Source organism: Schistosoma haematobium, chromosome 1 (genome assembly GCF_000699445.3).
Source record: "Schistosoma haematobium chromosome 1, whole genome shotgun sequence".
Lineage (NCBI taxonomy): Eukaryota > Metazoa > Platyhelminthes > Trematoda > Strigeidida > Schistosomatidae > Schistosoma > Schistosoma haematobium.
Window position 1 is genome coordinate 73,929,791 of NC_067196.1, and position 27,152 is coordinate 73,956,942.

Sequence of the window (27,152 nt, forward strand, 5' to 3'; positions counted from 1 at the left end):
TAAATCAATCGAGAATAACTAAGTGTGACAAGTATAGTTATATAATATGCCCTTGTGGGCCAGAGTAATTCCACATTGGTTTTCAGGAGAACCAGACACTATCCAGACTTTCACGTGACGACCCAAACAGTACTGCTCAATCCCGCTTAACAGGAGAGCCAGACACCGCCCGGGCTTAAATTTTGTAACCCGAGTAGTGTATGACAAGTAACAAGACGAAATATGTCGAATAACGAATAGAAAGCTGGCCTTTAGTGGCTCGATGTTTAATTCTAATTGGATCGTATGAATGATTGCTGTCGAAATATGTATATCTTCAATCTTCGCATATAACTATCGACTTAGATCGCGTTACTGAATAATGGAATTCAATAAGTAGAATACGATAATTAATTTCCGAATACACATATTTCATAGACTCGTTGATCTGGGCAGGTAATCACGTCGTGTTTACAAGAGTCCTAAAATATTAGAATAGTTTATCTATTGGATTTAGAATGCCAAGCAGACTACCAGAAAGCTTTCAGCAGTTCTTTTAGCACCATATGAATATATCTCATTCTGAGTCTGTGTAGAGCTGATCAGACCATATGAGAAATGAATCATACTAAACTTGTTGATTGTTTTGTGTAATTTCTTTAAACGAGTTCGGAAATTTGGAACCACTGACGTTTGTCAGTTTATGCTGAAGCAAGATTTCGTGATGCTTATTCATACGTTTTGCCTGAATCCTTTGCTTTGCTCTCAGGTTGATCGGTGTATATGTTCACTATGGTCAGGACAAGGTTGATAGGAGTGTAACGGTAAATAAATCCCCCGGACAAAGTTATGTAGGTCTTCGATATTGATGCTGACATAGCTCGTTTTGCTGGATAAACCCTGTGTGAAGGAGTGTGGTCACCCATTCGTGGCAGATTGCCATTGGGTATGTAGTAGTATTGGGCCCAGTAACGTTCATCCGAAATTGAATTTATCGAATGGCATGGCTCGGCCATGCATGTGTGGCCATAACTTATGTAACATCACTTTTATTCGTACTAAATATATTGTTCTATCTCCAGCTTAAATGTGTTCTCCGTCATATATTGGTGATTGTTACAATGCTGTTACAATGATGTGACTTTCACGTAAGATCTTATAGATTAGGCAGTTACATCATGACGAATCTACAATTTTGGGATTAGGTCTGTTATTAGAGCAGTACCAACAACGAAATAGATCATAATAGTAAAGGTGCACCACGCTATGCATTTCTCGCAATAACCTAGATCAAACGCTCCTTACTATATCAAAACGTTCCAGAAATATCTTCGAACACATTCATAATGGACTTCTAGTTTAACTGAATTTGGAATTCCTGATTAAAAGGATATCACGGACAACAAAGTTGTCATGATTTGAATATCCGTAATATCTTTAAGAGCACACCAATAAGTAGTAACAAATTTGCTGATTACTATTACTAGCTATAGGACTTTTCAAGAACTTACTGGCTAAATACAGCTATTATCCGGTTCAAGAAGTTGTATCACGCTACTTTTGATAATAACTTGGTTTTACGTGCAGTCGTTTACCTTCGGTCCTAGAAAGTGGAGGATAGGTTTACAAAACAGTATTTTAAAGCTTAGTATTGGTCATTTGCTTATAAATTTTGCGTTATATCTTGTTTTTTGAATGTTTATTAGAGGCCCACGATATTCAATTTGATAGCTTCTGTTTGTAAGCAATGACAGCAACTTACACGCAACACATCAACACTTAAGTGTTAACATAGAGAGATGATCTGTTAAAAACATTATATTCGAAGTTCGAAAAGCAATACAGCATGAGTCGACACAACTTCATATATATATAATACTTTCAAGGACATAGAAATCTAGCGAGCTAAAAGCAAGGAAAATCAATCAAGGACAACCAGATATTGTGCGTAAAATTGGGTTGGTAAAAAAGGTACTTCTGAGTATCTTTTTTCCCAAAACTTCAGCACTGCTAACACAATATGAGTACTCTTGTGGTCCCCTAACCACACGAAACGTTCTTATAGACAACTTTGTAACTGTATTATCTGCTTTCAGCTTATTTCATTTCATGTTTTTTATATGTCCGTTTCATCAATGCTTATGTTCGGATGCCTATTTATTGTACTCTATTTGAAGTTAAATAAGTCAGTTCACTGACTAATACATTAAGTGGTTCATCCGAATAATCCTTATATGGACGACCAAGCAACGTTATTTCACGGTTTCTTAATTCACCAGAATGGAACAAAGTCGGCCTAAAACACTTCTCGGTTCAACTCGATCAGCCTAAATACAATATTTTAGGTTGACCGAGATGCACATTTCATTAGAGTCGATTTCCTAGAAATAAGTTAGATGTTTAGACTACTCACTACATTAAATACTAATGACTCACCTTTCGCTCTTAGTTTCTTAACTCTGCTACCCGTGTATGATCTTAAGATGTGTATGGGGAATACTAAGTCCTTCTGATACCCTGCCCTTTTCAACTATAGAAACTCAGTCACACCAGAAGTCAGAAACGAGGGGATTCAATGATGTGTCTGGAAAGTTACTGATATGTCGAGAAGCATTTGGTTTATGCTGGTTATTAATTGCAATAAATTCGTATCAAGGCTTAACCACTGGTGATCTGATGCAGATGCGCAATCGAACGCTCTTAGCTAAGTGTATCCAGCGAAACTAGTGAGGTCAGTATCAAACTCAAAGACTATTTATCTTATGGATTTATTTACGGTCTACAAGTTTAAAGAAGGGCAACCAAAAAATTACACTTAATGAAAGACAAGGCAGTATCATATCGCATATGGGCTATACATTTGCGTCCTATTGAGTACAGACGGATCAAAGGATGTGGCCATGGTCACCTTCACCCCAAATAGACTTCTTACAACTTTCAATACTAAATTAGATTGAAGAAAACACTCGTTGAGGACAGGAGATGAAGGATTAGTATGAAATTTCACGTAAACTTTTCACTGACAGCATCAACAAGTTCCGAAGCCTTCCATCCGAAGTTATAGGGATGGCATACTCTGTAAAATTATTCAAAAGAAGGCTCGACTCTTACCCAGGTCCTGTGGACACTGAGGGGCGTTATTCTAAGTGTTTCTTGTTCAAATGGTCCAAATGGTTGTGGACGGAATAGAAGAAGCTTTCGTTTAACAGGCTTCCGTGTCTAGTAGCAAAAGATCACCACAAACTCCAGGCAGGAATCTAGGTATGCTGGCAATAAAAGAGGAAAAAGAAATTGGTAAATCATAGTGTCATACTATCCTTAGTCCTTAAGAATAATTCAAGTTGCCTCTTAAAGGACTCCTGGAGAGTCTCTTGAGTTAGCTCAGTCGGCAGCGAATTCCAGCATTTGACAACTCTCAAGGAGTAGAAAGTGTGTCTACAGTCCGTTCTGCTGTGTTGTGTCTCCGGTTTTTGGGTGTTACCCCTTAGGTTAGTGTTGGAACTAAGCTTAAGTAGGTGTTTGAGAGGATGTCCAGAAGTGTTAAGGATACTGTAAGCCATTAGAATGTCACCTCTAAGACGTCTATACTCTAATGGGTAAAGGTTAGGTGATTGAAGTCGCTCTTCACAAGGTTTAAATTTGAGTCCTCGAACTGATTTCGTGGCTCACCGTTGGATACGCTCCAGAGTGTCCTTGTCCTTTTGGAGTGAGAGAGGTAATACTACGTTTCCGTCCTCTAAATGGGGACGGATAAAACTATTGAAGGTTACATGGAAAGTTCTTCTGTCAACCTGGCCAAAAATGCGCTTCAATGTTACCAGTGCAAGGTTTGCTCGGAAGGCATTTCTGTCAGAGTTAGCGTAAGACTTTAAATCGTAGGGCACCAGGACTCCTAAATCTTTTTCGACTTTAGATACTACTGGAGTCCAGTTTCCAGTAGTCCCTCCAGTTTGAAGGTTCACATGACTCACAATTTCTGATCACATTATCTGCTACGAAAACTTTGTGTCCACAACATATAATGGCGTCTGAAAGCAGACAACGGTCACCACCGGATACGTAAATCAGAACGACCAAGAAGGTGAAGTATAAATTGGCTTGTTATAACGGTCTAAAACAAGCGAACTAAGCCCAAAAGTCGAACAAAGAGAACTAATAGTTGATGGAGTTGTGTGAAACATACTCATACAATTCTGGTGCACACGGAGAAATTGAACAAGTACATATTTAAAATTTCAGATATGAGTAATACGTATCAAAATTAATACAATATAGAAAGAATTATACCATTCTGTAACCAAGAATAATTTCCTATTACGCAAATAAAGATCTAAACGAGCAGTTCTCTACTTCTACCTGGTACATTTTGAGGCTCGAAGTATAAATGACTCGACCTTTGCTCGCGGTAGTTTCGAAGAATTCTTTCTGGACCCTGAGTGTGGCCCATGGATCTAAGAAATCACTTCATCGACAAAGAAGCAGAGACTCTGTAGTTTATGATATCCATTCAAGGGAATCCTTGAAGTCAAAGCAAGTTTACGTTTTTGGTTTCTCAGCAACTGGAGCTCTCGGTAATGAGAAATATCTTGGTCTTCATGGTTTGTACTTGTTATGTTAATCTTTCTGATATTGTAATTAGGTAAACCTGGTGTTGGAGGTGTATCACGGCCTACGCCTTTGGAATGTTCGTCGTCTTTAGGTGTTCCGTTAAAAGCTGCTTGTGGATATGGCTTCACAACATATATATGTGGAGGCAGTCATGGGGATTTTGGCGTCTACGGCTGTGGGATCAACAGTGATGGCCAATTAGGATCACAGGTTGTCTATTTTGCAATATCCATGATTCCATAAGTGAAAAATCAGGCTTTTAGAGCCTAAACGAAATATGATGAACTGGCAAACTATTAAGCGTCCAGTGATGACTATTCGCCAACGAACAGCATTATATTTAGTCACTATGATCTTATTAGTTCTTTTTTTCTTAATCGACTGAAAATGTCACTCAAGAGCATAGTGTCTGATTATGACCAGTAGTCACAGCTTAGATGCACATTACTTTTCCGTGAATCATCTTTGTTGAGGCACATTGTGAATCTTTGCAGTCTTTATCTACTATTCATCGGATTAACGCTATTTATTTATCATTCTGCTCTGACTGTTAAGTGCCTTTTAAGAACGATGACTTTTTAGTTTATTCCCATTTGCTTCTTAACGTTAGTAAATTATTCTCGTCCAACATATGGAAGAAATGCATTTGGCACTTCAAGAAAAGAGAAGAGCCTTGCGAAAATAGTGCGCCTGAACACCAGAAAAAGCGAAGTAGACATTCATTTCTATTCACTTCTCAGTTCTTTTATGTGTATTTATGGGTTATAATATCCGTAGTATGGGGGGATTAACCTAATCCACACTACGTAGAGCAGATGGACATTTTGGCCTACACTTTCCTATCACTTTCTCACCGTAAAGGGCTTTTAAAACTCATTTTTTAGTAGCCAGTCTGTTCGAAAATACAGTTATTCATGTTGAGTAACCATTTTAGTTGTATACCGAAATTTCGTTTCGGAAGTTTATCGGAATTTTCTGGCAGCTCTTCACAGGTTTATCAACTGGCTGAGTTGTACTTGAGCATATACCCATTTCTACCTAATTCATGGATATAAATAAGCGTTCAGCTAAGTGATGTAGGTAATATGTCATCCTTTTTAGTATCCATGTATATTACGTTTGATTCAAAGCCGGGTGTACGAATTTGTAAATAACCAATAATTTGCACATTTCTATCTAATTATTTTCTTCGAATGATTGTTCTCCATTAATTTTTAATATGTCGCCTTTCTACATAATATTTATGATGCATGTGGGTACTCCATATTATTGAGCTGGTTTTGGAAGCATCACAATGCATTTTGCTAGCATAGGTTTGTAGAGATTGTAAGTGTCGTGCTCGATCCTTGTTACCAACGTATGATTTGTTGACTTGAACACAGTGGTAACGTTTGCTTCTGGTATAATAATAAATAAGCGGCAGTGCAAAGTTTTGTTAGCTGTGTTATATTCCAAACAAGCTTGTCCTCAAGCAAAGCGATCAGGAAAATAGAATGGGTTAATGAATGAAATTTAAGTATATAAGTATAAATCACCGTACGTGTGTGTAAAAAATGTCTAAACCGAAATATAGTGTCTGAATCCAACGAGAGATCATCAAACAAGCATATACATATATGTATGCACTGGTTAAAGTTCACAATAAATTGTAAGTACGAAATAACCAATCATATTGAAATTATACCATTGACTTAAGAATTTGGCTCATATCTTTTAAACACTGTTCAGGAGAATCGGTATACAAAATAACCAGAAAAAAGTGAATGATTAACCTGTCCGGAAATTAGAACGCGGTTGCTACAAGATTATTAGACCCCTCGACCTTGGCTGGGTTTCGAAAGGCTATAACTAATCTGAAACGAGGAAGAGTGGCTGGTCCAGATGGATTGGCTCCAGAGGTCTCTAAGTATGGTGGTCCAGTTTTAGCGATTAGGTTGACTAATATTTTAGCTAAGATCTGGGAGTTGGACGTAATCCCATTTGACTGGTCACAATCACTGAATGTCCCAATATATAAGAGAGGACCAAAATCACCCTGTGATAACCATAAAGGGATTAGTTTGACTAACATAGCATCTAAAATACTAGCCCCAACAATTATCGGGCGCCTAACAAAGATTCGTGAACTACCAACACGAGAAAATCAGGTTGGCTTCAGACTTGGTCGTGGATTCATCGACCACATATTCTCCATTCGTTAGGTTCTAGAACATAGGCATGCTTATCGGAGTCCAATAATAGTGGTCTTTCTTGACTCTAGACCGAGAGGTTTTCGGGCATTGTCTGTCATTGAATAGCGGCGTACCTCAGAAGTACATAAACTTTGTAGAGGCTCTTTACTCGAACACTACTAGTCGAGTCAGAGCTTATGGAGAACTGTCATTTGCTTTTGCAGCTTCAAGTGACATCCTTCAAGGCTGTACACCATCTCCATTTTCGTTCAGCTTCATCATAGACCTGCTGCTGGAAACAACGTCTTCGTCCACTGAATTTTTGGGCATTGATTTCCTATCAGGAGGTCCATTTATCGACTTAGAATACGCAGATGACATTGTCCTGTTTGGTGAAGACGCTGATAAAATGCAGTTTTTCGGTAGCACTGAGCAACAATGCCAGGATGTTTGGGTTGCTCTTCTCTCTCTCTAAATGCAAGTTGTTGCTTCAGGACTGGCCTGCGTAAACACCTGAACTAAGGTTGGGGAGTGAAATAGTCGAACGCGTTGACAACTTCACTTATCTTGGAAGTCTGATTAGCCCAAATGCATTGGTATCTGACGAAATCACTGCACGGATTCGAAAAGCTCGTTTGACTTTTGCCAACTTACGTGACCTATGGCGAAGGCGAGATATGCGTCTACCAATTAAGGGATGAGTATACTACGCGGCAGTTCGTTCTGTTTTACTTTATGGCTGTGAAATGTAGCCATTAAGTGTAGAAGATACTTGTAAGCTACTAGTATTTGGCCACAGGCGCCTTAGAAATATTGCTCGCATCTGCTGGGAAGTGAGGTTTGACACGAAGTATTAGGGAATGATGGTAAATCAGTCGATGAGGCTGTAAATCTTCATCGACTAAGATGGTTCGACCACGTGTCACGACGTATGCCTGAACACCGATTACCACGACGCGCAATGGTGACTAGTGTTGGAAACGGATGGAAGAGATTTAGGGGCGGCCAAACCAAAACGTGGCATCAGTGCTTGAAGTCACTAACTTGTAGTTTGAGCCATGTTGGTAGATGGAGACTACTTAGTCGGGATACGCGCGACTATTGTAACCAATGGTTGGAGACTCTGAGTGACATGGCTCAGAACCGATCGCAGTGGCATTGGTGTATACACTCTTCGTCTTTCCTTAAACTAAGAGATTAAAATCACTTTATACCTTTCTTTCTACGAACTAATTCTTTCTCCCTGTATTATATCCTCATACATAATCTTTTATATATTACTGTCATTGAAGTAACTAGTTATGTGAATTTAGTAACCATCTTGTTGTGCTAATAAGGTATGGCAACTTGGATCGACGCATATATGCCTGGTCCTACGTTGTAACTGACTGACTGACAAGATTATTAGGTTTCCACAAACCACTCTAAGTTTGACCGTCACTGAAAATCAGGAAGCAGTGGATGGCTGTTTCATCCTAGTATGAGATTCTTCAACAGAACCCCCCCACAAACTTCATAGGGTTTCAAACCCGGGACATTCGACTTACCGCACGAGCGCCTAACCTCTTAATCACAACCAGAACCTAACGATGAACATCTAATTTCGATCATATCACAATATCGTACGATCATCTTTCATTGCCAGTTGTGGATAACTGTCTTGTACTCGACATGGTTGAACCGCATGGCTTATCATTTGAACTTTGAATTCCATTCAGAAGTTGGTCACTAGTGAGCACAGGATTACTGTTAGTATGGGAATTTTCATTGTCCACATTTACTATCACAAGATAGGTGGAGTTCCAAAATCACCTCATGCCTTTTGGTCCCGCGAATTCATTATTTCCCGAAACATATTGTCTGTGTTTACTCTTTGATTTTTGACATTTTCGTCACATTATACTAATATAGTGTGGCAAGTTGAACCGATGCGTATATGTACGAGGTTCTACGTTGTGTATGACTAATTCACTGAGATTAAGCCACACTGTCTATTGGCATTTTACATTTATTGACTCCAAATCAATCTTCTCGGAGTTTTACTGATATTTTTAGGTTTTTCCCTAAAACTACTAAAAGATTGAGCTATTTGGTAAAATCACTTTGATTTGTTCAGTGATTGTAAGGAGCACTTTATTACTAAAGATAAATAACCACTCACTTGAATCATGCCCTAATAATTATAATTTCATTGTTAGTGAGCACTCAAACCATCGACCAAGATTCTGTTTATAGCATCCCTAATTAGAGTTTCATCGGGTTACAATGTAGTGAGTCATCATTTTAGAGAACGGATTGTGGATTAATTATCGTCTACGACATTTGCTAAAGACGTTATAGTATTCATGTTTAGATTAATGTACGCTAATAGAGCTGTAACTTAAAAGCTAGATTTTCAAAAAGTTCCATCTATCAATTTTTGTGCACTCGTTTAATGAAGTTGACATTTACAGACTAAGTAAGACATGAAGTTTGGTGTAAGACTTAAATGTAATTAGTGAGTTTCATTACTTCCACTTCAGTTGATCATAGTTATAATAAAAAAAGCTTTGGCTTCACGATCTTTCGGGTCTAGCATCAGTTGATTATTGATACCTCCAGGTAAAGACCTAGTTATATGAAAACAAGCAGAAATACTCAGTAAATCGGTATCAGTCAGTTACGCAACGCAGAAGACAAACATTAAATCTGCTTAAATATTATACCAACCTACCTTGAGGTGAACACAACTTTGATGATTAATTATTTTAGTTGTTCCTGTAATATAGTTTTGACTTTCTCGTCGTTAGGCTAAGCTATAGGGAATATTTCTGCTGTTCCTCTACTGTGTCCACTTTAACTCAAATAAACTCGCTCTCAAAAAGTATGACCATAGTCTGCGGACGTGCTCTAGAATGAACGTCAGTCTTCCATTGAGCTTCTGTAACAATCCCCGATGGTGATATGGTCTATTTGCGTTCGTCGTCGAGTCTATTTTGTGGGGGGTTGTTATGTCAGACTATGTAAAACCTCACATTAAGTCTTTCAGAAATTATTAAGCTTTCGCCTCAAAGATTCTGACGAAGTTTCTTGAGTGAGGTAGTAAGTTCTAAAACGACTAATTCTGGAGTGAGATAGATGGATACATCCCAACCCGGTACGTTAGAAATCCAGCTCACGGGTCTTCCCTCCATGGTCAATGTTAGCAATCAACTTAAGTGCTGCACATGATGTCTGGGAGTGTTTATGATATAGAAGTCATCAGATTTCCCCTAAGTTGTTTACATTCTAGGGGATATAGATTTAGTGTTTTCATACATTCTTTGTAAGATTTTAAACTTAGGGTCACAAGCTGACTTGTGGCTCAATTTTGTATGCTTTCCCAAGTATTTATGTCACTTCGAAACGGAGGAAACACTTTTATTACGTTGCGTGAAGCTGATAAAACCTAAAAATCAAACGGGAACTTTTACTATTAAATCATGGTCGACGGGTTTCGATTCACACCTAGAGACGAGTATTATTATATTGACTGACTTCAGGCTATGGTAAAGATTTAGTATTATTTAAAGAATTTTCCTTTCATTTTAGTCGGTTGGATTAAAAACCAAACTTCCTACAGGCAACTCAGTAAATGTTGTTCCTGAACTTGTGAGAATTGCTATCTGTCTTGATAATACGCAAAAACAAATATATCGTCCTTCTCATGTGGCATGTGGTCGAGCACATACTATTATATCCTATGAAAATTTGAAAGAGTCGAATAGTGATACACCTCCTCTTGTTTTCAGCCTGGGTAACAATGTTTTTGGGCAGTGTGGAAGAGAAATAATTCCTGGCGAAAAGTACGATCGTGATGTGGAAGTTATAACAAAAATAGTCTTGCCACCAGAAATAAAATCTATCAAACAAGTATGTTGAGGAATTTATAAGTTAGTTTGCACTTTGAATTTGTATGTAATTATTAGGTCATATTTGGCTAACCTTAGTCTCCATTTATTTCTGTTCATAGTTTCGACTTTGCAGTCAGTTTTAGTAGTTTTGACAATAATCAGTTTTCGTCTGTCATAATGCTTATTTTTACTGTTAGCTTACTGAATTAGTCGTTCTATACATCCTATTTCACTCTTTAGTTTGCCTTTAATTAATGCAGTCAGCCAAAACTTGTATAAAGATGATACTCCAGTATAGCTCTTCAGATTTGTTTAGCACTAAATTACTTACGCCTGTTACTCCCAATGGAGCATAGGCCGCCGACCAGTATTTTCCAACCCACTCTGTCCTGGGCCTTCCTTTCCAGTTCTATCCGATTTTTGTTTTTTTTTCCCATGTCTTTCTCCATTTCTCGGCGTAATTTATTCTTTGGTCTACCACCTTCACCTTGGCCTTGAGGATTTCATGTGAGGGCTTGCCTTGTGACGCATTTGGGCGCTTTCCTCAATGTGTGTCCTAAATAAACTTGTTTAAAACGATACTTTGGTTGAGTCTCCAAGATGTGTATAAAACAAAACCTCATGTCAAATGAGAAGTAGAGAGTGTAGTGTCAGTCATTATTTCAAGCCCATAATATATCTTATTCTAGTTTTTGGACAAACCAATCTATTCATTCTACTTGAGTCATATTTTGACCCTGTTAATTATTCGCTTATCAGTCTTGACTGTTTTTATATGAGCGTATATGTGTGCACACTACATATCCCATGTCTCATCACATGTCTGTAGTTTACTTTGTCTGCCTATAAATATTGAGTAACACCTGGCTAAAAATGAGTTGGCTTACCAGTTATTTCCCCTGCGTGTCGTTTTGCTTTGTTCTATCACGTTCACTTTACATACAAAATATATGTATTCAAAGGCCATTCTCGTTAATTGACTTATCTAATTTCCGTTATTGACTAACGTGATTTAAGTCGATAATTGTATACGAGGATAGGTGATAACGAACATTCGTACGATCTAAATGGAGTCAGATCAACGGGCTACTAAAAGAGAATTACGGGTAAATGACTACTTCACAATTGTAGATTTTTATGCTAACATTTCATATGAAGTACATATTAAACTTTGGTCTTTTAGTTAACTACCAAACAGTTGCATTCACGATAAATAGAAAACTACCCAACAATGTTTTTCCTATGGTGGAGAAGATTTGTAGGTCACGTGGATGATTTTGGTGGAGTTTTGTTCCCTGAGCTGGATAGTTTGGTTGTGGAGCTTTCATCGTTATTCTGAACGACATCATCAAGATCGAGGTCTATAGGACAAGCTGTGAACTATATGTGGAGAAATTCGAACACTTCACTTCTACCTGAAGTCTGCGTTGTTGATGTCGTTCAGAATAACGATAAAAGCCCCACGACCAAACCATCCAACTCAGGGAACAAAATGTTTTCCTTACCATATTTTCATGATCACTGTCTACGTTGCAATTAACCTAGCACCGGAAAATTACTTACTAAGGTCGTCATATTTTACTTTGCTGTTTTTCATAGTTAGTTTGCGGTCAAGACCATACCTTGTTACTCAGCTCAGACGGTGTTGTTTATTCCTGTGGACTTGGATCAGATGGTCAGACTGGTTTAGGTCATTATAATGTGGTTGATCGATTTTCTGCTGTAAAAGGTTCATTGGTAAATGAACGTGTTTGGTAAGCTCTTAAAACTTTGTTCAGTTTAACCCGGTGTTTATATTCAAAATCCATAAATTTTAGGCTTCATAGAGCACTTTATATCGTACTTGTTCATAGACTGTGAACAAAATATTTCTCATCAATTCATTGTCCATACATTATTTTTTACCCCATATGACATCACGGCCATGTAAGCAAGGGTGTGCTTACAGTTTACTGATCATAATCAAGAGGTACGGGGTTTCTTCGTGCTAAACACATCAAAATATATTATAAGTTTTGTACATCCGGCACGATGACATACTTGAACCCATGTTCAGTAATACCTTGAAATAGGCATCTGTCAGCCTGTATAATAAACAGCAGTTTTTTATATCTCAAGGTTATTTAGACGGTACATAATTATTATGAGCATTACTAATGTAATCGGCCTCTTCTCGAGAACTTTAAAACATTTGCAAAGACCTATCTGTCGCTTCAAAAGGCTTGTTTTACGTGCGTTTATCCGGGGACCCTGTGGCATCTTCGTATGGTCTTGCTCGCCTTGTCGCACTGAGCGCCAAAGCTGAGGCAGCACTAATCGATTGGATCCCCATTAACAGTCGGTTATGTGCTGTTAGATTAGAAAGTTCCATCAAAGTGAGAAGAAATCGGCGTGAGAAACGATGTCTTCTCGTCATCTCCGCCTATGCCCCACCAGATTGCAGCCCGGATGCAATCAAGGATGAATTCTACCACCAGTTAACTGGTCTGCTCTAGAAAATGCGTTCGACAGATATTGTAGTACTAGGCGGAGACTTCAATGCTCAGGTCGGGCGTCTAGGCACAGAAGAGAGTTGTTTAGGTGACCGATGGGGACTTGTTGGTCGCAGAACAGATAACGGGGACGGGGACCGTCTACTGCAACTGTGCATAGACCACAACCTGTTTCTGACTAGCACTAACTTTCGGCACAGTCGTCGCCGAAGTTCCACCTGGAGTCCTCCCTCTGCATCTCAAGCCTGGACTCGGATTGATCGCATCGCGATCAGCTACCGCTGGCGTGGTTGTGTAGAAGACTGCCACTCCTTTTGGAGTACCTATCTGGACTCTGATCATGCCCTGGTCTACGCCAATCTTACCTTACTTTTCAGTGGCCAACGAAGTGATCATCATGAAAGGATTGATGTTAGCAAGTTGGTTGCAACTTCTGTTGCAAATAAGTATCGAATCGAGCTAGCCTCTAGGCTAGCTACCATTCCACCGAAAAGTATAGTTGAGCATTGGTTGCAACTTCATGACGCCATGAAAATGGCGAGTAAGGCCGCTTGCGGCTTCGCGAAACGTACCGCTTATAAGCACTGAGTTTCTTCAGGCTCCTTACAACTCATCGAAGCCCAGGTGACCGTGAGTTTGACCACAAACGAAGGCTGTTACGTAAGGAAATTGGGCAAAGCTTGCTTAAGGACCGAAAAGCCTGGTGGTCGGAGCGTGCCAATGAGCTGGAAGCAACAGCTGCATCTGGTAACTACCGGAAGCTCTTTCAACTCATCCAAGCCACTGGCGCCAAGAAGTCTGGTGTGAGCGAAACAATCTGTGAGGGTGACGGAATGCCAATCACTAACATCAATCGGCGTCTTAGACGATGGGCAGAATTCTTTGAAGGGCAGTTCAACTGGCCTGCTGCTCCGGCGACATCGGTCAGACTGTCCTGCCCTCCATGGCCGGTGACGACTGATCCACCAAATGAGGCGGAAGTCCGCAAGGAACTCCAACTCTTGAAGCGTTACAAATCACCTGGCCCAGATGACTTACCTCCGGCTCTTTTTAAAGATTGTGGTGACTTTTTGACTAAGGAATTGACGACGTTGTTTACAAAGGTTTGGGAACTAGAGTGTGTACCAACGTCATGGAATGAGTCGATAGTTGTCCCTATCTTTAAAAAGGGTTCACGTCGTTCCTGTAACAACTATCGGGGGATAAGTCTACTTCCGATTGCGTCCAAGCTATTGGCTTCCATCATACTTCGTGGGTTCAAAACTCGAGAAAGATTGACTCGCGAGGAGCAGGCTGGGTTTCGTTCCAGTCGAGGATGTATTGATCATATCTTCACCCTCCGCCAAATCTTAGAACACCTTCATACTTATCAAAAGCCAACAATTGTAGTGTTTCTTGACATCAGGGCTGCCTTCGATTCGTTGGACAAGACTGTTCTCTTGGATTATCTATTGAAGAAGGGTGTGCCTGAGAAGTTTATTAACATCCTAAAAGCCCTATATACAAACACCTCAGGCAGAGTGAGGGCATACAACCACCCCTCTCCATTGTTCCATTCGAGCAGTGAGGTTAGGCAGGGTTGCCCAATCCCACCAAGTTCGTGTATCTAGGTAGCTGCATAAGTGCTGGTGGTGGCGTGAGTGATGAGATCAATGCACGTACAGTGAAAACCAGAGCGGCTTATGCCAATCTGGGCCATCTTTGGCGCCTTCGTGATCTCGGTCTGTCTGTAAAAGGTCGGATCTACAACGCGTCGGTGAGAGCAGTTTTGCTCTATGCTTGTGAAACCTGGTCTCTCCGAGTTGAGGATGTTAGACGACTCTCTGTGTTCGATCATCGTTGTCTTCGAAGGATTGCTGACATCCAGTGGCAACACTATGTTAGTAATGCAGAGGTTCAACATCGTGTGTTCGGGTGCAGAGACGATAGTTCAATTGGTGTCACCATCTTGAAACACCGACTTCGGTGGTTCGGCCATGTTCTACGAATGTCGTCCCAGAGAATTCCACGTCGTGCATTATTTGCCGACTCTGGGACTGATTGGAAAAAGCGGAGAGGTGGTCAGTGTACGACATGTCGTGGTATGAAAGAAAGCTGCAAAGGACTGGCCTGTGTTGGTCCTTCACGACTCCCTGGCTGGGGTCTGAGAGATGGTGTAACACAGTGGCTAGGGACTTTATCAGATATGGCTCAGAATAGAAGCCAGTGGCGATCGTGCTGTAACCTTCTTTTACTTTCTTCATAAAACGTGGTTGTTTCTTCCTTAACTGAAAGATTTCTTCTGATTGTACTTTTCCGTTCCCTCCATTATTATTATTATTATTATTATTATTATTATTATTATTATTATTATTGCACAACCATACACTAATCTGTGGTCATTATTCTCTTTTTTTCTTATACCCACCTTACATTCTTTTTCTCTTCCCATTTTCATTGTTTTGTGTGGCGCATATATATCTGGTGCCCCCTTGTACCAATATTTATGTGTTCAAATAAATAAATAAATATAATTCAGCTTCCAACCAAGTGGTTGTAAGTTCAAATTCTGTTCCATCTACTTCGGTTCGGGCGGATGGATAATGTCATTAGTCCTCATGCATACATTTTGATTCAGAACGTAATGCAAAAGCTCGTGCCATAATTATGAGCAAATCATTTTATAGAAGAACAGCTTTAGATGAAATCATGAGAAAAAACCTTGAAAACTCTATAATCTCATGTTTACTGAATAAATTCAAGTTCATTGCTGTGATTTGTTTTGTAGTACAAGCTAGCCACTAGTCTGGTAATTTACTGAGACCCTTTTGTTGATTCTTTTTAATGTGTTGTAGTGAGAGTAAAACGCAATTGGCCATTGAGTGTGGACAAACATGTAACCAACTTACTGACTCAAATATGTATTTTCCTTTCCTCTTATTGATTTCTGATCTGAACTCACTGAGATTGACTACTTGGAACGGTGTGGAGTAAATTAATATCTTTCGTTATTCTAGTTCTCTACTTTTGGTTGTGAGTTGTGTATCTGATATAACGTGATCTATTCTCTGCATTGTTTACTGTTCAAATATCAATCTAGCGTAACGTAGTATACTTCAGAGGGAAAAATATTTTAAGCCATCCAACCAACCATTTTTTAAACATTGACATCAGATAAAATTGTATCTTTTATTAAGTGGTTATACTGTTTCACTTTACAAGTTATAAGGATCTTTTTGGATCTAATTCTATTCTTATTGAAATCTCTCGGACTTATTGAGCTTTAAATCTTCTAATTATTCATATTTGACTCCTAATTATTTTATTATTATTTCAATTTTATTTCATTTGCTGGTATCTCTTACATTCTAGTTAATCCTGTCCGAAATTCTATGATTGATATTACTGATAATTATAGAAAATTGTAATTCGTTGTTTAACAGTTAACATTTCTGACATTTTTATACCGAGTTAACAGTAACAATTGTTTTGAATTGTTCTTTTTTTTAAAAAAAAAGTTTGCTATCGTCTCGCGGTGATACTGTTCTTGCTCTTACTGAATCCAATAAATTATTTGCTTGGGGTAATAATGAATACGGTCAAATATGGCCATTAGATCAAGATGTACAAGTTTCAGAACCTGTTCACTTAAATTTAGATCATTGTATTGTACCAGTAGAATCTAATTTATCTTCGGATAATGTTCATGTAGGTGAAGTACAATCAATTGCTTGTGCCGGTTCTATGTGTTGTATTGTTAATAAAATTGGACAGGTAAATTTAATTATTTTATAGGTTAATTAAAAATTGTATTTTAATTTAATTTGGTTTTTCATTTCAAATTATATTGATATCATTAATTGTAGAATATTTGATCATTTTGATATAAGATAATTAATAAGGAAACAATCTAGAAAATGAAGCTTATTATATTCTTTTACAACTTAGTATTCCTTGACCTGTATACTTCTCTGAACTTTTTTGAATCAGAACAAGAATTGAGAAGGGATAATAGTTTGTTCCAATAAACTTAAAAAGACCCACTCTTAGAAACATTCAAGTTTGCATAGAAATTTTCTAGCCTATCCTCAATTCGTTCAGTAGCGCTAGTTGGTTGGAAAAGTCAATGCTTGATTTTAACTTAAGTGCTGACTGACTAAGTGTTGGCGGGACTGGATTAAAGCATGCTCAATGCACGATTGCTTTGGTGCACGCTGATTGGCTAATTCTTATCCAATCAGCACCAGTCGATAGTTGGAGAATACTCTAGAATCTTCTCATGTAAAACTATAAATATACTGACGTTTTCTCTATTGTGCTTCTTACTGGCTTCTTACTTCCATCTAACCTTGTTATTTGGAATATAATCTCTTTCCTGTTCAACCGTGTTCTGATTTGGGGACTTGTCGAGTGAATCGGTGTCCGAGAATACTAAGCAATAGGAATAGCTGGGGTCATAACCGTAAGAAGAGAGGTCTATAACACTAAGTATAGAATAGTCAGAGCTGTACCTTACTAAAAGGGCTGTCTTCAAACTAATATCTATACTTGGGATATTACGAGTGTATCATTAGTTCTATTATCGTTGGACTGGATGGTTATCATTGTCCATTAATATAATGACTAGATCTGATGGTTTCTGATACACAGCTCCATTGAAAATCTCAACATGATAAGTCTCAAATATGATGTACCTACAACCTCAATGTAAGTGATGGTGGTCATTGAAAAGTGCCACTTGTTTGTAATACAAGGGGACTGACCAGTTAGTGTTGAGCGATGGTTTAGTGGTTATAAAGCGCCTACCTTTTAAGTAATAAGTCGCCGGTTAAAGTCCTTCACTTGTTTTAAGTAACCAGGTTGTTTCATTAGTTGTCATGCAGTGTGTTTCATAGCCAAGTAACCTATATTAGAATCAGCCCAGTAGCTCGATAGATTTTCAATGAAATGCTGAGTTGGTGGTAAATTAGTCTAGTACCTTTATTGTGGTGTTAAAATATGAACATTTTACCATGCATATGTACTTATCTTTTTATCACCGATAAAAAGATATTAATTAAAACGGGAGATAACATGAACTTAGGATCCAGTGCCATGTAATTTATAATTTCTTAAAAATGACTATGGCTCTATTGACTTCTACGCTTTGTTAATACCATTGCGTTGATTAGACTACTGAGTTCCTTTTCTCATATCCTTGCCTACAACCCCATAAACGTTGTTTAAAATTGTAAGAGATATCTTTAAAAACAATTCACATCACGAAATTACGTTGACTAGAGAAGGAATCACTAGACAGTTGTTTCGCTCTAGTTCCTAGATTTGACAGTGCTCACTCACGACCATATAGAAACCGACTTCAGAAGCTTCAGATGTTATTGCTTACACAATAGCTACAAATCATTGATTTTGAAGCTAATTCTTTACATTCTCAACTATATTCTGTTATGCATTTCTTCTCTTTCCCACTGAATACAATAAATTTACCAATAACATTTTCTGTATATCCCGAAATAGTGTATTACCTACATAGAGTCCCAAACTACCAGTCAGAAAGTCAGGAAGACTAGAAAAGTACTTCACTCTTTTCTGTATCATTCAAACTCGATTAGTTTACTTGAATTTACGAACGGTAACAGTTATTGTTTTAAATAGTTTACAATTCAGAAATATATCAAAATACCATAAACTAATTTCTCGATACATATATATTAGAAATATATGTTCTGATTCACTGGAGAATGGGTTTCAAGTTTCTCATTTTCATTTGTTTACGTATTCAACCCCCCCCATTTTTGTGAAGGATTATCGTTCATGGAGGCTTATACATTTCCAACTTGGTTTAGATTGAATTCTTTGTATTTATGATCTTGATCTCCTTCCTGTCTCTTGTTTGCGTATATCTACGAAATATTTTATATGAGAAATAATGTGATTGATTATAGGTTTACGGTAAAACCATAGTTTATTTGATATATCATTTTGAACGTGACTGATCCACAATGATGAAGCTTTATCACTAGATCTTCGAGAGTTATCCACAAAACTGGTTTCTCTAACAAACATATAGACAGTATTATTACTAAAGCGGGTTTTGGGAGATTAGTCCAATCGAAAGAAATAACTTTTCGCCACTGCTTGGTTTTCAGTTATTCGCCAACTAATGACATATCTGTTCATTATTAGAACTGTCTTCAAGTTGAGCAAGTCTCCATAAATTTCCATATCTTGTTTAATACTATTTTTTTGAAAATTATGCTCCTATCACTAAAAAACATAATGCATTGTACTTCAAACATTTTATTTCTTATATGTATTTATATCTAATCAAGGTATTCGTTTGGGGCTTTGGATGTATTGGATTAGGTCCAAAGGTTACTTGTTCACCTCGTCCAACATTGATTCCACCTGGTTTATTTATACCAGCTATCGTAAATAGTGAATCTTGTATTAATTATGTTGCTGCTGGTCTACATCATTTTATTGCCCAAAGTAATGATGGTTTATTATGGGCCTGGGGTGCTCCACGTGGTGGTTTATATTGTCTAGGCTTAGGTAAACAAATTACAAGTAATTCTGTTAATCAAACCTACCCAGTTCCATTACTTCTTTCAATTAAATCTAAAGATGTAGTATGTGGTGTTGATCATACTGTTGTGATTGGCAAATCATTTGGTTAATATTTGCTCATTGTTCATATATTATTTATTGTAAATATGTATACATTTCCTCACGGAACTAGCACTTTAACAAAAAAATGTTTATATATATACGATCGTACAGCTGGATATATATATATATATATATATATATATATATATATATATATATATATATATATATATATATATATATATATATATACTGTAATTCTACCCTTCTGTATTACATAACTATTATTCAAGAATTGTATGTTTGATAGTTCAGTCTGTATTGTATTATTCGCATTACAATTTTGTATAATAAAAATACATTGGCAAAATATGTTTTACTTATGTTCTGTTTTGTAGTTAGCTTGATTTGTTTTATTAGCTTCATTTACTTCATTTATTGATGCTCTTATTCTTTACATTGAATTTAAATCCAGTAGATTCATGTAACAATACTCTTAATAATTAGTTATTTTTCACATTGTTTATTTAATACACAAAATGTATCTATTAAATAAATCTGTCAACTAGGAATTGGGATTATAATAATGTCTCTTGATTACTACACCAACAAATTCATGAAGTAGATGGACTACTAGGATTTGAGTTTCTGACCTTGTTGTTGAAAATCAAGTACTCATTAAGCTATTGGTTCACATTTCTGAGAGAATGACTGCTATCTTTACAAGAAGGAGAAGAGTAGGAAATTGAGCAATATGACATTCAGTATGATTGGGTTTATTTTTATAGAATATTTAGTTTCCGGAAGTCAAACTAAAAAGTAAGATACGTTTACCTAGTTAAAGTATATTGTTTGTCATGTTTATCCATTGCGACTGTTAGTTAACAAATCAATATTTGGATATTTTCATCTATACCACCCATAACTAACTTCTAACGAAAATTGGCCGCCTATTTATCCAGTCATTTCTTATAATTCGGATTTATCTTCAACTATTTTGATGCTAAATATACCTCGACTATCAAAATTTATTCATATGTACTTTTAAATTTATAACAGAAACGATTAATAATAAACATATTTTTGTTATTTAATATTTGAATTCATGAGTCGATTAAAGCTAGACCACCATGGAAAACCTGCAAGCACTGGACAGTCGTTTCGTCCTAGTAAGGGACTCCTCAGCAGTGTGCATCCACGATCCTGCTCGCGGGACTCGAACCCAGGACTCTGTATCTCGCGCGCGGGCACCCAACCTCTAGACTACTGGGCTGGCATCCAACGGTGTTAATGTCTAACTTCAGTCAATACGCGAAATCGCGCCACCGTCCACCATCTCAGGTATTGATGTTTGAGTAAGCATGTGTAAGCGCATGGGACTTCCCACGCCGTGTGGTCTATTCTTCTCCCGAAGCGCCCCTATCTTTTCATCGAGTTTCTTAAACAGTAGGAGTTACTGCATACTGACCTCTTTCTCTCTAGGAACATGACTTCTAAATAACCTATAAGGTCATACAACACTTATTTGTTTCCAAGAAACCTTTGGTAGTTGCGGGTTGTATAGAGGATACTGTAGCTTCTTATCACTTAAATTTGGCCTCACATTTTATCTCCACTCAAGTAGTATCAAAATTCTAGCAAGTTGAAACTAAGAGACCAATTGCATATATATTTTGTTCAGGGAGGAAAGCATTGCTCTAGGATAATCCTTTGACAAATTCGTACTGATGGTCTAAAACTAAAGGTTTCCAAAAAATTTAGAAACTGGGAATTTTAACAGACTCGCGTCAGTTGCTTATTAGCAAATGTGTTCATTAAAATAAGTCACCTAATAACATGTATAGGATTAATGAATATTTGATTTCCTGGTATTTGTTAGAAAGAGACAAAAATAGCTACAATTTAAGTGTTAGCTATTGCCATTATTACCTTTGAAAACAATCTCATTTCTTTGTTTGTGTTGTGACTTGAACTTGGGTCGATTTTTACCCCGTGCCAATTGTTGTGTCCTTGACTGAAAAGATTAGAGAGCAGTGTATTATAGATCGAATCAGTGACACGTAAAACACGCACAAACGGCCTAAAGTCCTGCTTCCCTGTCTAGCCCAGCCAGTTGAGTCCAGAACACAAGTCACAGCCTCTGAGATATGAGTCATTATATTTCAGACATACTCTGTTTATATACCAATCAGACAAACCACATCGTACCATAAAATAGAAAACAACATTTGTACAATATTTAACAAGTGAAACAAATATTGACCAATAGGGAATGTCCATTTAAAGTTCAGGGACACCATTAGACTTAACATGATAATTATTGGTACATTCCTCTGCATCCCTAACAGTTTAAAGATATTTCGTTCACACTCAGCGTTTGTAAGAGAAGCTAAAGCGATATGATTTTGAAGTGCCCCTAAAATAGAAAATTAGTCTGACCGCCCAATTAGTTGTTTTCATCTACCTTCACAGTCACCTCTGTTTAAAATGTTAAAGTAAATACTATTGGTTCTCACAGTTGATCAACGACTCTGTTATTGCTTAATCACATAGTGAACAAGTTATTTACACAAATGGGTCTTTATTTTTATATTGACGTTGATTGAATGGGTTTGTTAAATAGAAGTTCACAGTCCTCCTCAACTCAAATTTCATTACAACTGCTGAAAGTACTATAAAATTGCCAGTTATTTTTTGGTTGTATAAACTAGAGCTTAAATTAACGATTATCAACATCCAAGCCATTGAGTTTGTTTTATATTTCCAGTGGCATCGTATATTTTTACTATCTTTGTGATTCATACCCAGCTATTCTCAGCACTTATTTTAACTATCCGAGATCTGAAGGGTTTTAGGCTTGTGAACGATTCGAGAGAATTTTATTTCTGTTTGTTCCCTTCTACTTTGCTTGGTTTGGCTATGCGGTTAGTATTAATAGATCACAAATAAACTGATATGAAACAGTTTGCATAAAAATCCTACTTGGTAAGTAAGTATACGTAGTTATTGCTAAAAAAATAAGTCATAGAATATACTAGATGAGTATGGATTTTATTCATGTTTCCTAGTATCATATTACTGTGTTTGGTGATGTCGCTTACTAACACTTCATGGTTATATTTGGAATTGTAATTTTGGTTTAATCTTTTTAATATTTCTAGATAAAGAGGTGATTAACAACTTTGTATGATAAAAGTTGTTTTTAAGACAGTTATATCTATGTTTATATAATTTTCAACACTGCAATTATCGTCAAAATTTTATCATTCAACTGCCACATATTATTACGTCCTGTATTTCTTCGATTATGTCAATGCAATTCACTATCCAATTTTCCATTGGAGAAATATAATGCTTATGATATATTAGGTGTAAAACAATCTGCAACTTTTAGCGAAATTAAATCTGCTTATTATGATTTGTCGAAATGCTTACATCCAGACCGATTACTTCATACTAATCCGGAGAAATTGAGGAGGGAAGAATTTCAATTAGTCACGGCTGCCTATGAATTACTTCGTGATCAGGAAACTCGATCACAGTATGATCGATATTTAGCAAGTAATTGCTTGGTCCAAACAGATAAAATCGATGTAAGTCTTAGAGATTGAAAGTTACTTCCTTTCCTCACAATAGGGTGTTACGAAAGTTGTTGGATTTTAATTTTCAAATCACAATTAATTTTGCTAAGCAATCACTAAAGGACCGTTTCGTCCCGTCGTGGGACTCCTCAGTAGCACACCCACCGAGTGGTCGAACCTCAAGGTCTTGCAGCCTTACTATGAGTGCTCAACCTTCAAGTCATTCGGTTGAAATCCAGTGGTTTACATTTATAACCACGATCAATCCACGATATTACACAACTATCGTCCATTACCATCGGTGGTATTTATCTCACACTTGCCAACTTTCTGCTTTATCCAAATGAAATTCACCGTATCTATATTTCAGTCAGCTCAATGAAATTTCCAATTAGGCTTCGATTAGTTTATCTTGTGTATAAATTTTGTTAGGTTTGCGTTCATTTTGTTGTTGAATACTTTAAATCAGTTTTTAATTGAGAATTAGTGAACTGAAGATCATATATATAACAGAATTCATGCCAGTTTACAGGCATGTTGAGCTTGATATAAATGGTAACATTAAATGCAGAGAACAAACATGTGGTATAATAATGTCTTAAGTTTACTAGTTCAAAAATTGTTTAGGTACATTTATGACATGTATTACATCAGTGAAATGCATCGACCGGGAACTTTCAATTCTTAGGTGGACATACTGTTGATGTATGGACGGTACATTTCAGGTCATTTTCTGCACCATAACGGATTGATTATAACCATCTGTAACTATAGGAAATAAAGTAGAAGCGGAGAGCACGCAACAAAAACGGCAATAATTATTACGATAGGTTAGTTAGGTCTACCATAATACATATGTCAGGTTATTTTCTGATCTAAAGATTTTTTCAAATTAGCTAGGGTTACCAGAGACGGTGTTAACATAAAGTAACAGTAAGTAGATGGTTTTACTTAGTGAATTCAGGAACAAGAATGGTTAAACATTTAAAGTTCCTATGATTTCACTTGTGAAATAAGATACACTTACAGGTGCTAGAACATTTAGTGCACTTTCAGAGGAGCAGCGAACAAAGGATGGGAGTGATTTTATCTTACGGATAGATTGTGGTAGATTATTCCAGAGTCTGGGAAATTTACAGGTAAAGTAATTCATATAGAGAGATAATTTAGAATGGGTTTGTTTCACTAATGACAAGGAGTTACGAATGATAAACTGTTCTGTTTGTGTGTAGGATGTAGTATCGATGTACACATATTGTTTTAAAGTGTTTATATCGGTTGGTAATACAATCTAGTCAATCTGAACACTAAGAAATGTTTTTCTTCCTATTTGCAACACATTTTCAAATCAAAATACTGCCATGTCATGAAGTATTTGCTATGTAAAGAAATGTGACACTTAACAAAATATTTGATTTGTTATGTAGTTGGGGTTAATAATCACGAAGGTCCTGGACATAAGTGTCGTGAGAGTTGGCTGTTTTCAGTAAGTGATACATACAATCTTGAGGAGACTGATGCTCCCTGGTGAATTCGGACCCACTTTATTTAGTTTCATAATCTAGGACGTTGTCGCTGAGCTATACTAATCACAGCTAACCTCCCATAGTAATAAGGTACACAGATCCATTAAGTATCAACCAATGTCGTCTTTGTCTAATCTAATCGATAGGATCTAGCCACTACTCAGTGATCAATCAACTTTTGGTTTGTTAAAATCAGTAGGTTGGACAATTATGTTACGTAACTTCAAATTTATCTTTCACTAGCTCACACGGAGTTCGATAATGACTTTCTCAGTCCATCTGTTCTATAAAGGTATATCTCCTTGTTTCTTCAAAATATGTGTTTATTCTTTTTTGTTGGTTTTATCTATTTTATTTATCACAATATAACCCACAACCGAATAATATTTTGGCATTCCAAGGTGTTACTGTACGAATATCTTTTTGGAAACGTTTACGTTTTCTGTAAATTATATATCGATATATGAAATCATTTATTGTCTATTGTTTTTACTAGCTAATATCATTTATAGAAAAAGCCTTGCACTAAACTCTTCAACTTTTTTATATCTTCCCTAAAATGTAGAAATCGGCAAATTTTGATGCTAAATTTCAACATGCACGTAATTTATATATGCGACACCGGAAATCCAGAACATATAAATCATATCGACGTGGACCGGATGAAGTTGTGGAAGAATTTAGGAGCAAAATTAAAACAAACGTCTACCCTAAAAATATATCAGATTATTATACATGTGAACCTCAACCACGTATATGCACTCCATTTTTGTTAACTATTACGCTAAGTACGTTTTTATTGTATTGTATATTGAAACTAAATTGAACAATAGCGATATTTACTCTGAAAGTTGAAAATAGTTAGGTTCAATTACTTGTTCTGTAAAAGTATTTATTGTACCATACATGGATGAACCAATCAGTACCGAGATAAAGACTTGAATTTTTGCGCTTGAGTCAAAACTGAATGTCTAATATCTAATGTCACGTAAATATTGAAGTAGAGATACAATTATTTAGTGTTCAGAACGTCTAAAATGATATGGGAAGTATTTCGTACGAGCATGAGGTAAAGACTGTAGAGTATCAATTCCCCAGGTTTTTTCCAGTGTAGATTGTTTTTAGCATTCAAGTCAACCTTGACCTTAACTCCAAATCCTAACTTCAAGAGATTCTGTGGTGGTCGGTGTTTCATATAATCCTTAAACTTCGTATACAGTTCGTCTTGATAACCGTCACTAGATAACGCCCCAACGGTATATCAATCAGAAGGCGAATACGAAGTGTTGATTATGTTTATTATGGGACCACACACACACATACAAAAATTACAGGTGCGTTAAACAAGTATGAAAGAGTTGTGCCGATAGGCAAGCGAATGATTCAGCGAACATGAGTGCGAGTAAGCGATTAAACTTCAATGAGAGAGAGCAATGAACATGAATAACATGGACATAAATATACATAGTGAAATGAATGAATCATCGAATCAATTGAGCGGTTAGTAGTAAGGCTAGCAGCATGAATAAATGCGTAGGCAGTAAGCAATACTCAAGCATACATGTTCATACATTCGCAACAATAATAAAGATACAATGACATAGATAAGTTGTTGTACGGATGACTCAGTTCGTTAATAAGTTGATTTGATTATGAGCAGTTAACAATGTCATGCTATGTGGGATTCAAAGACGGAAAGAAGGATATAAGTATTCAAGGTCATATACTTAAACAACAAGTGCAATCGATTAATGATAAATGTACAGATTGTGAGAACTGGTAAAATAAATGCAAAAGATATCAAAAACTATTTACAAAATAGGTTTATTAAGTCTATCTCCACAATTCAAAGCCAGATATATAAAGGTGGTCTTGACAAGTGAATCCCACTTTTATGTATAATTAAAAGTAAATATATAAGTCCAGTATACGTCGTTGTGATGTATACTAAGATGACAAGTAGGACAAGTCATTGAATTCTCAAATATGTTTTTTAATATTTAGTAAATTCGTGATATACAGGATTGCATTTTATAAATACACCACCGTATACTACTACTAACCGTGCATCTTTGAATTGACCAGATGTTTTTGACTAGTACATTAGTATTTTACACTTTTACCATTTTAATTAACTTAACCCAATAAATTTTCTAAATTGAAGTTGACTCATTCTAACGCTCATAATTATAACATGGTCACATTTCTTAGAATCCAGAGAACTCTCTGTTTACGTCATCTTTAAAAAATCGGAATTCGCTCATCACTTGTTTTATCTTCAGCGGAAACAAAACTTGGAGATTAATAATTTGTTTGTAGTTATCCTTATGCT

General features: G+C 36.8%; 1 protein-coding gene across 1 annotated transcript; it reads left to right on the forward strand.

Moving 5' to 3' along the window:
- Positions 1 to 4,235: 4,235 nt before the first annotated feature.
- GCY-31_3 (Soluble guanylate cyclase gcy-31) lies at positions 4,236 to 25,857 on the forward strand. Its single transcript, XM_051209661.1, has 7 exons — positions 4,236 to 4,577; positions 4,619 to 4,797; positions 10,329 to 10,649; positions 12,230 to 12,384; positions 16,620 to 16,875; positions 19,434 to 23,306; positions 25,386 to 25,857. Exons 1-6 carry the CDS (start codon positions 4,364 to 4,366, stop codon positions 19,779 to 19,781), a joined length of 1,473 nt encoding a protein of 490 aa, XP_051075121.1. The 5' UTR covers positions 4,236 to 4,363; the 3' UTR covers positions 19,782 to 23,306; positions 25,386 to 25,857.
- The last annotated feature ends 1,295 nt before the right edge of the window (positions 25,858 to 27,152 follow it).

Bases quoted from the DNA above. Each gene is read 5' to 3' on its own strand.
- GCY-31_3 (XM_051209661.1), top strand. From the start codon at position 4,364: ATGACTCGACCTTTGCTCGCGGTAGTTTCGAAGAATTCTTTCTGGACC. The intron at 4,578-4,618 runs GTTTGTACTTGT...TATTGTAATTAG, and splicing joins GAAATATCTTGGTCTTCATG to GTAAACCTGGTGTTGGAGGT. The intron at 4,798-10,328 runs GTTGTCTATTTT...CTTTCATTTTAG, and splicing joins ATGGCCAATTAGGATCACAG to TCGGTTGGATTAAAAACCAA.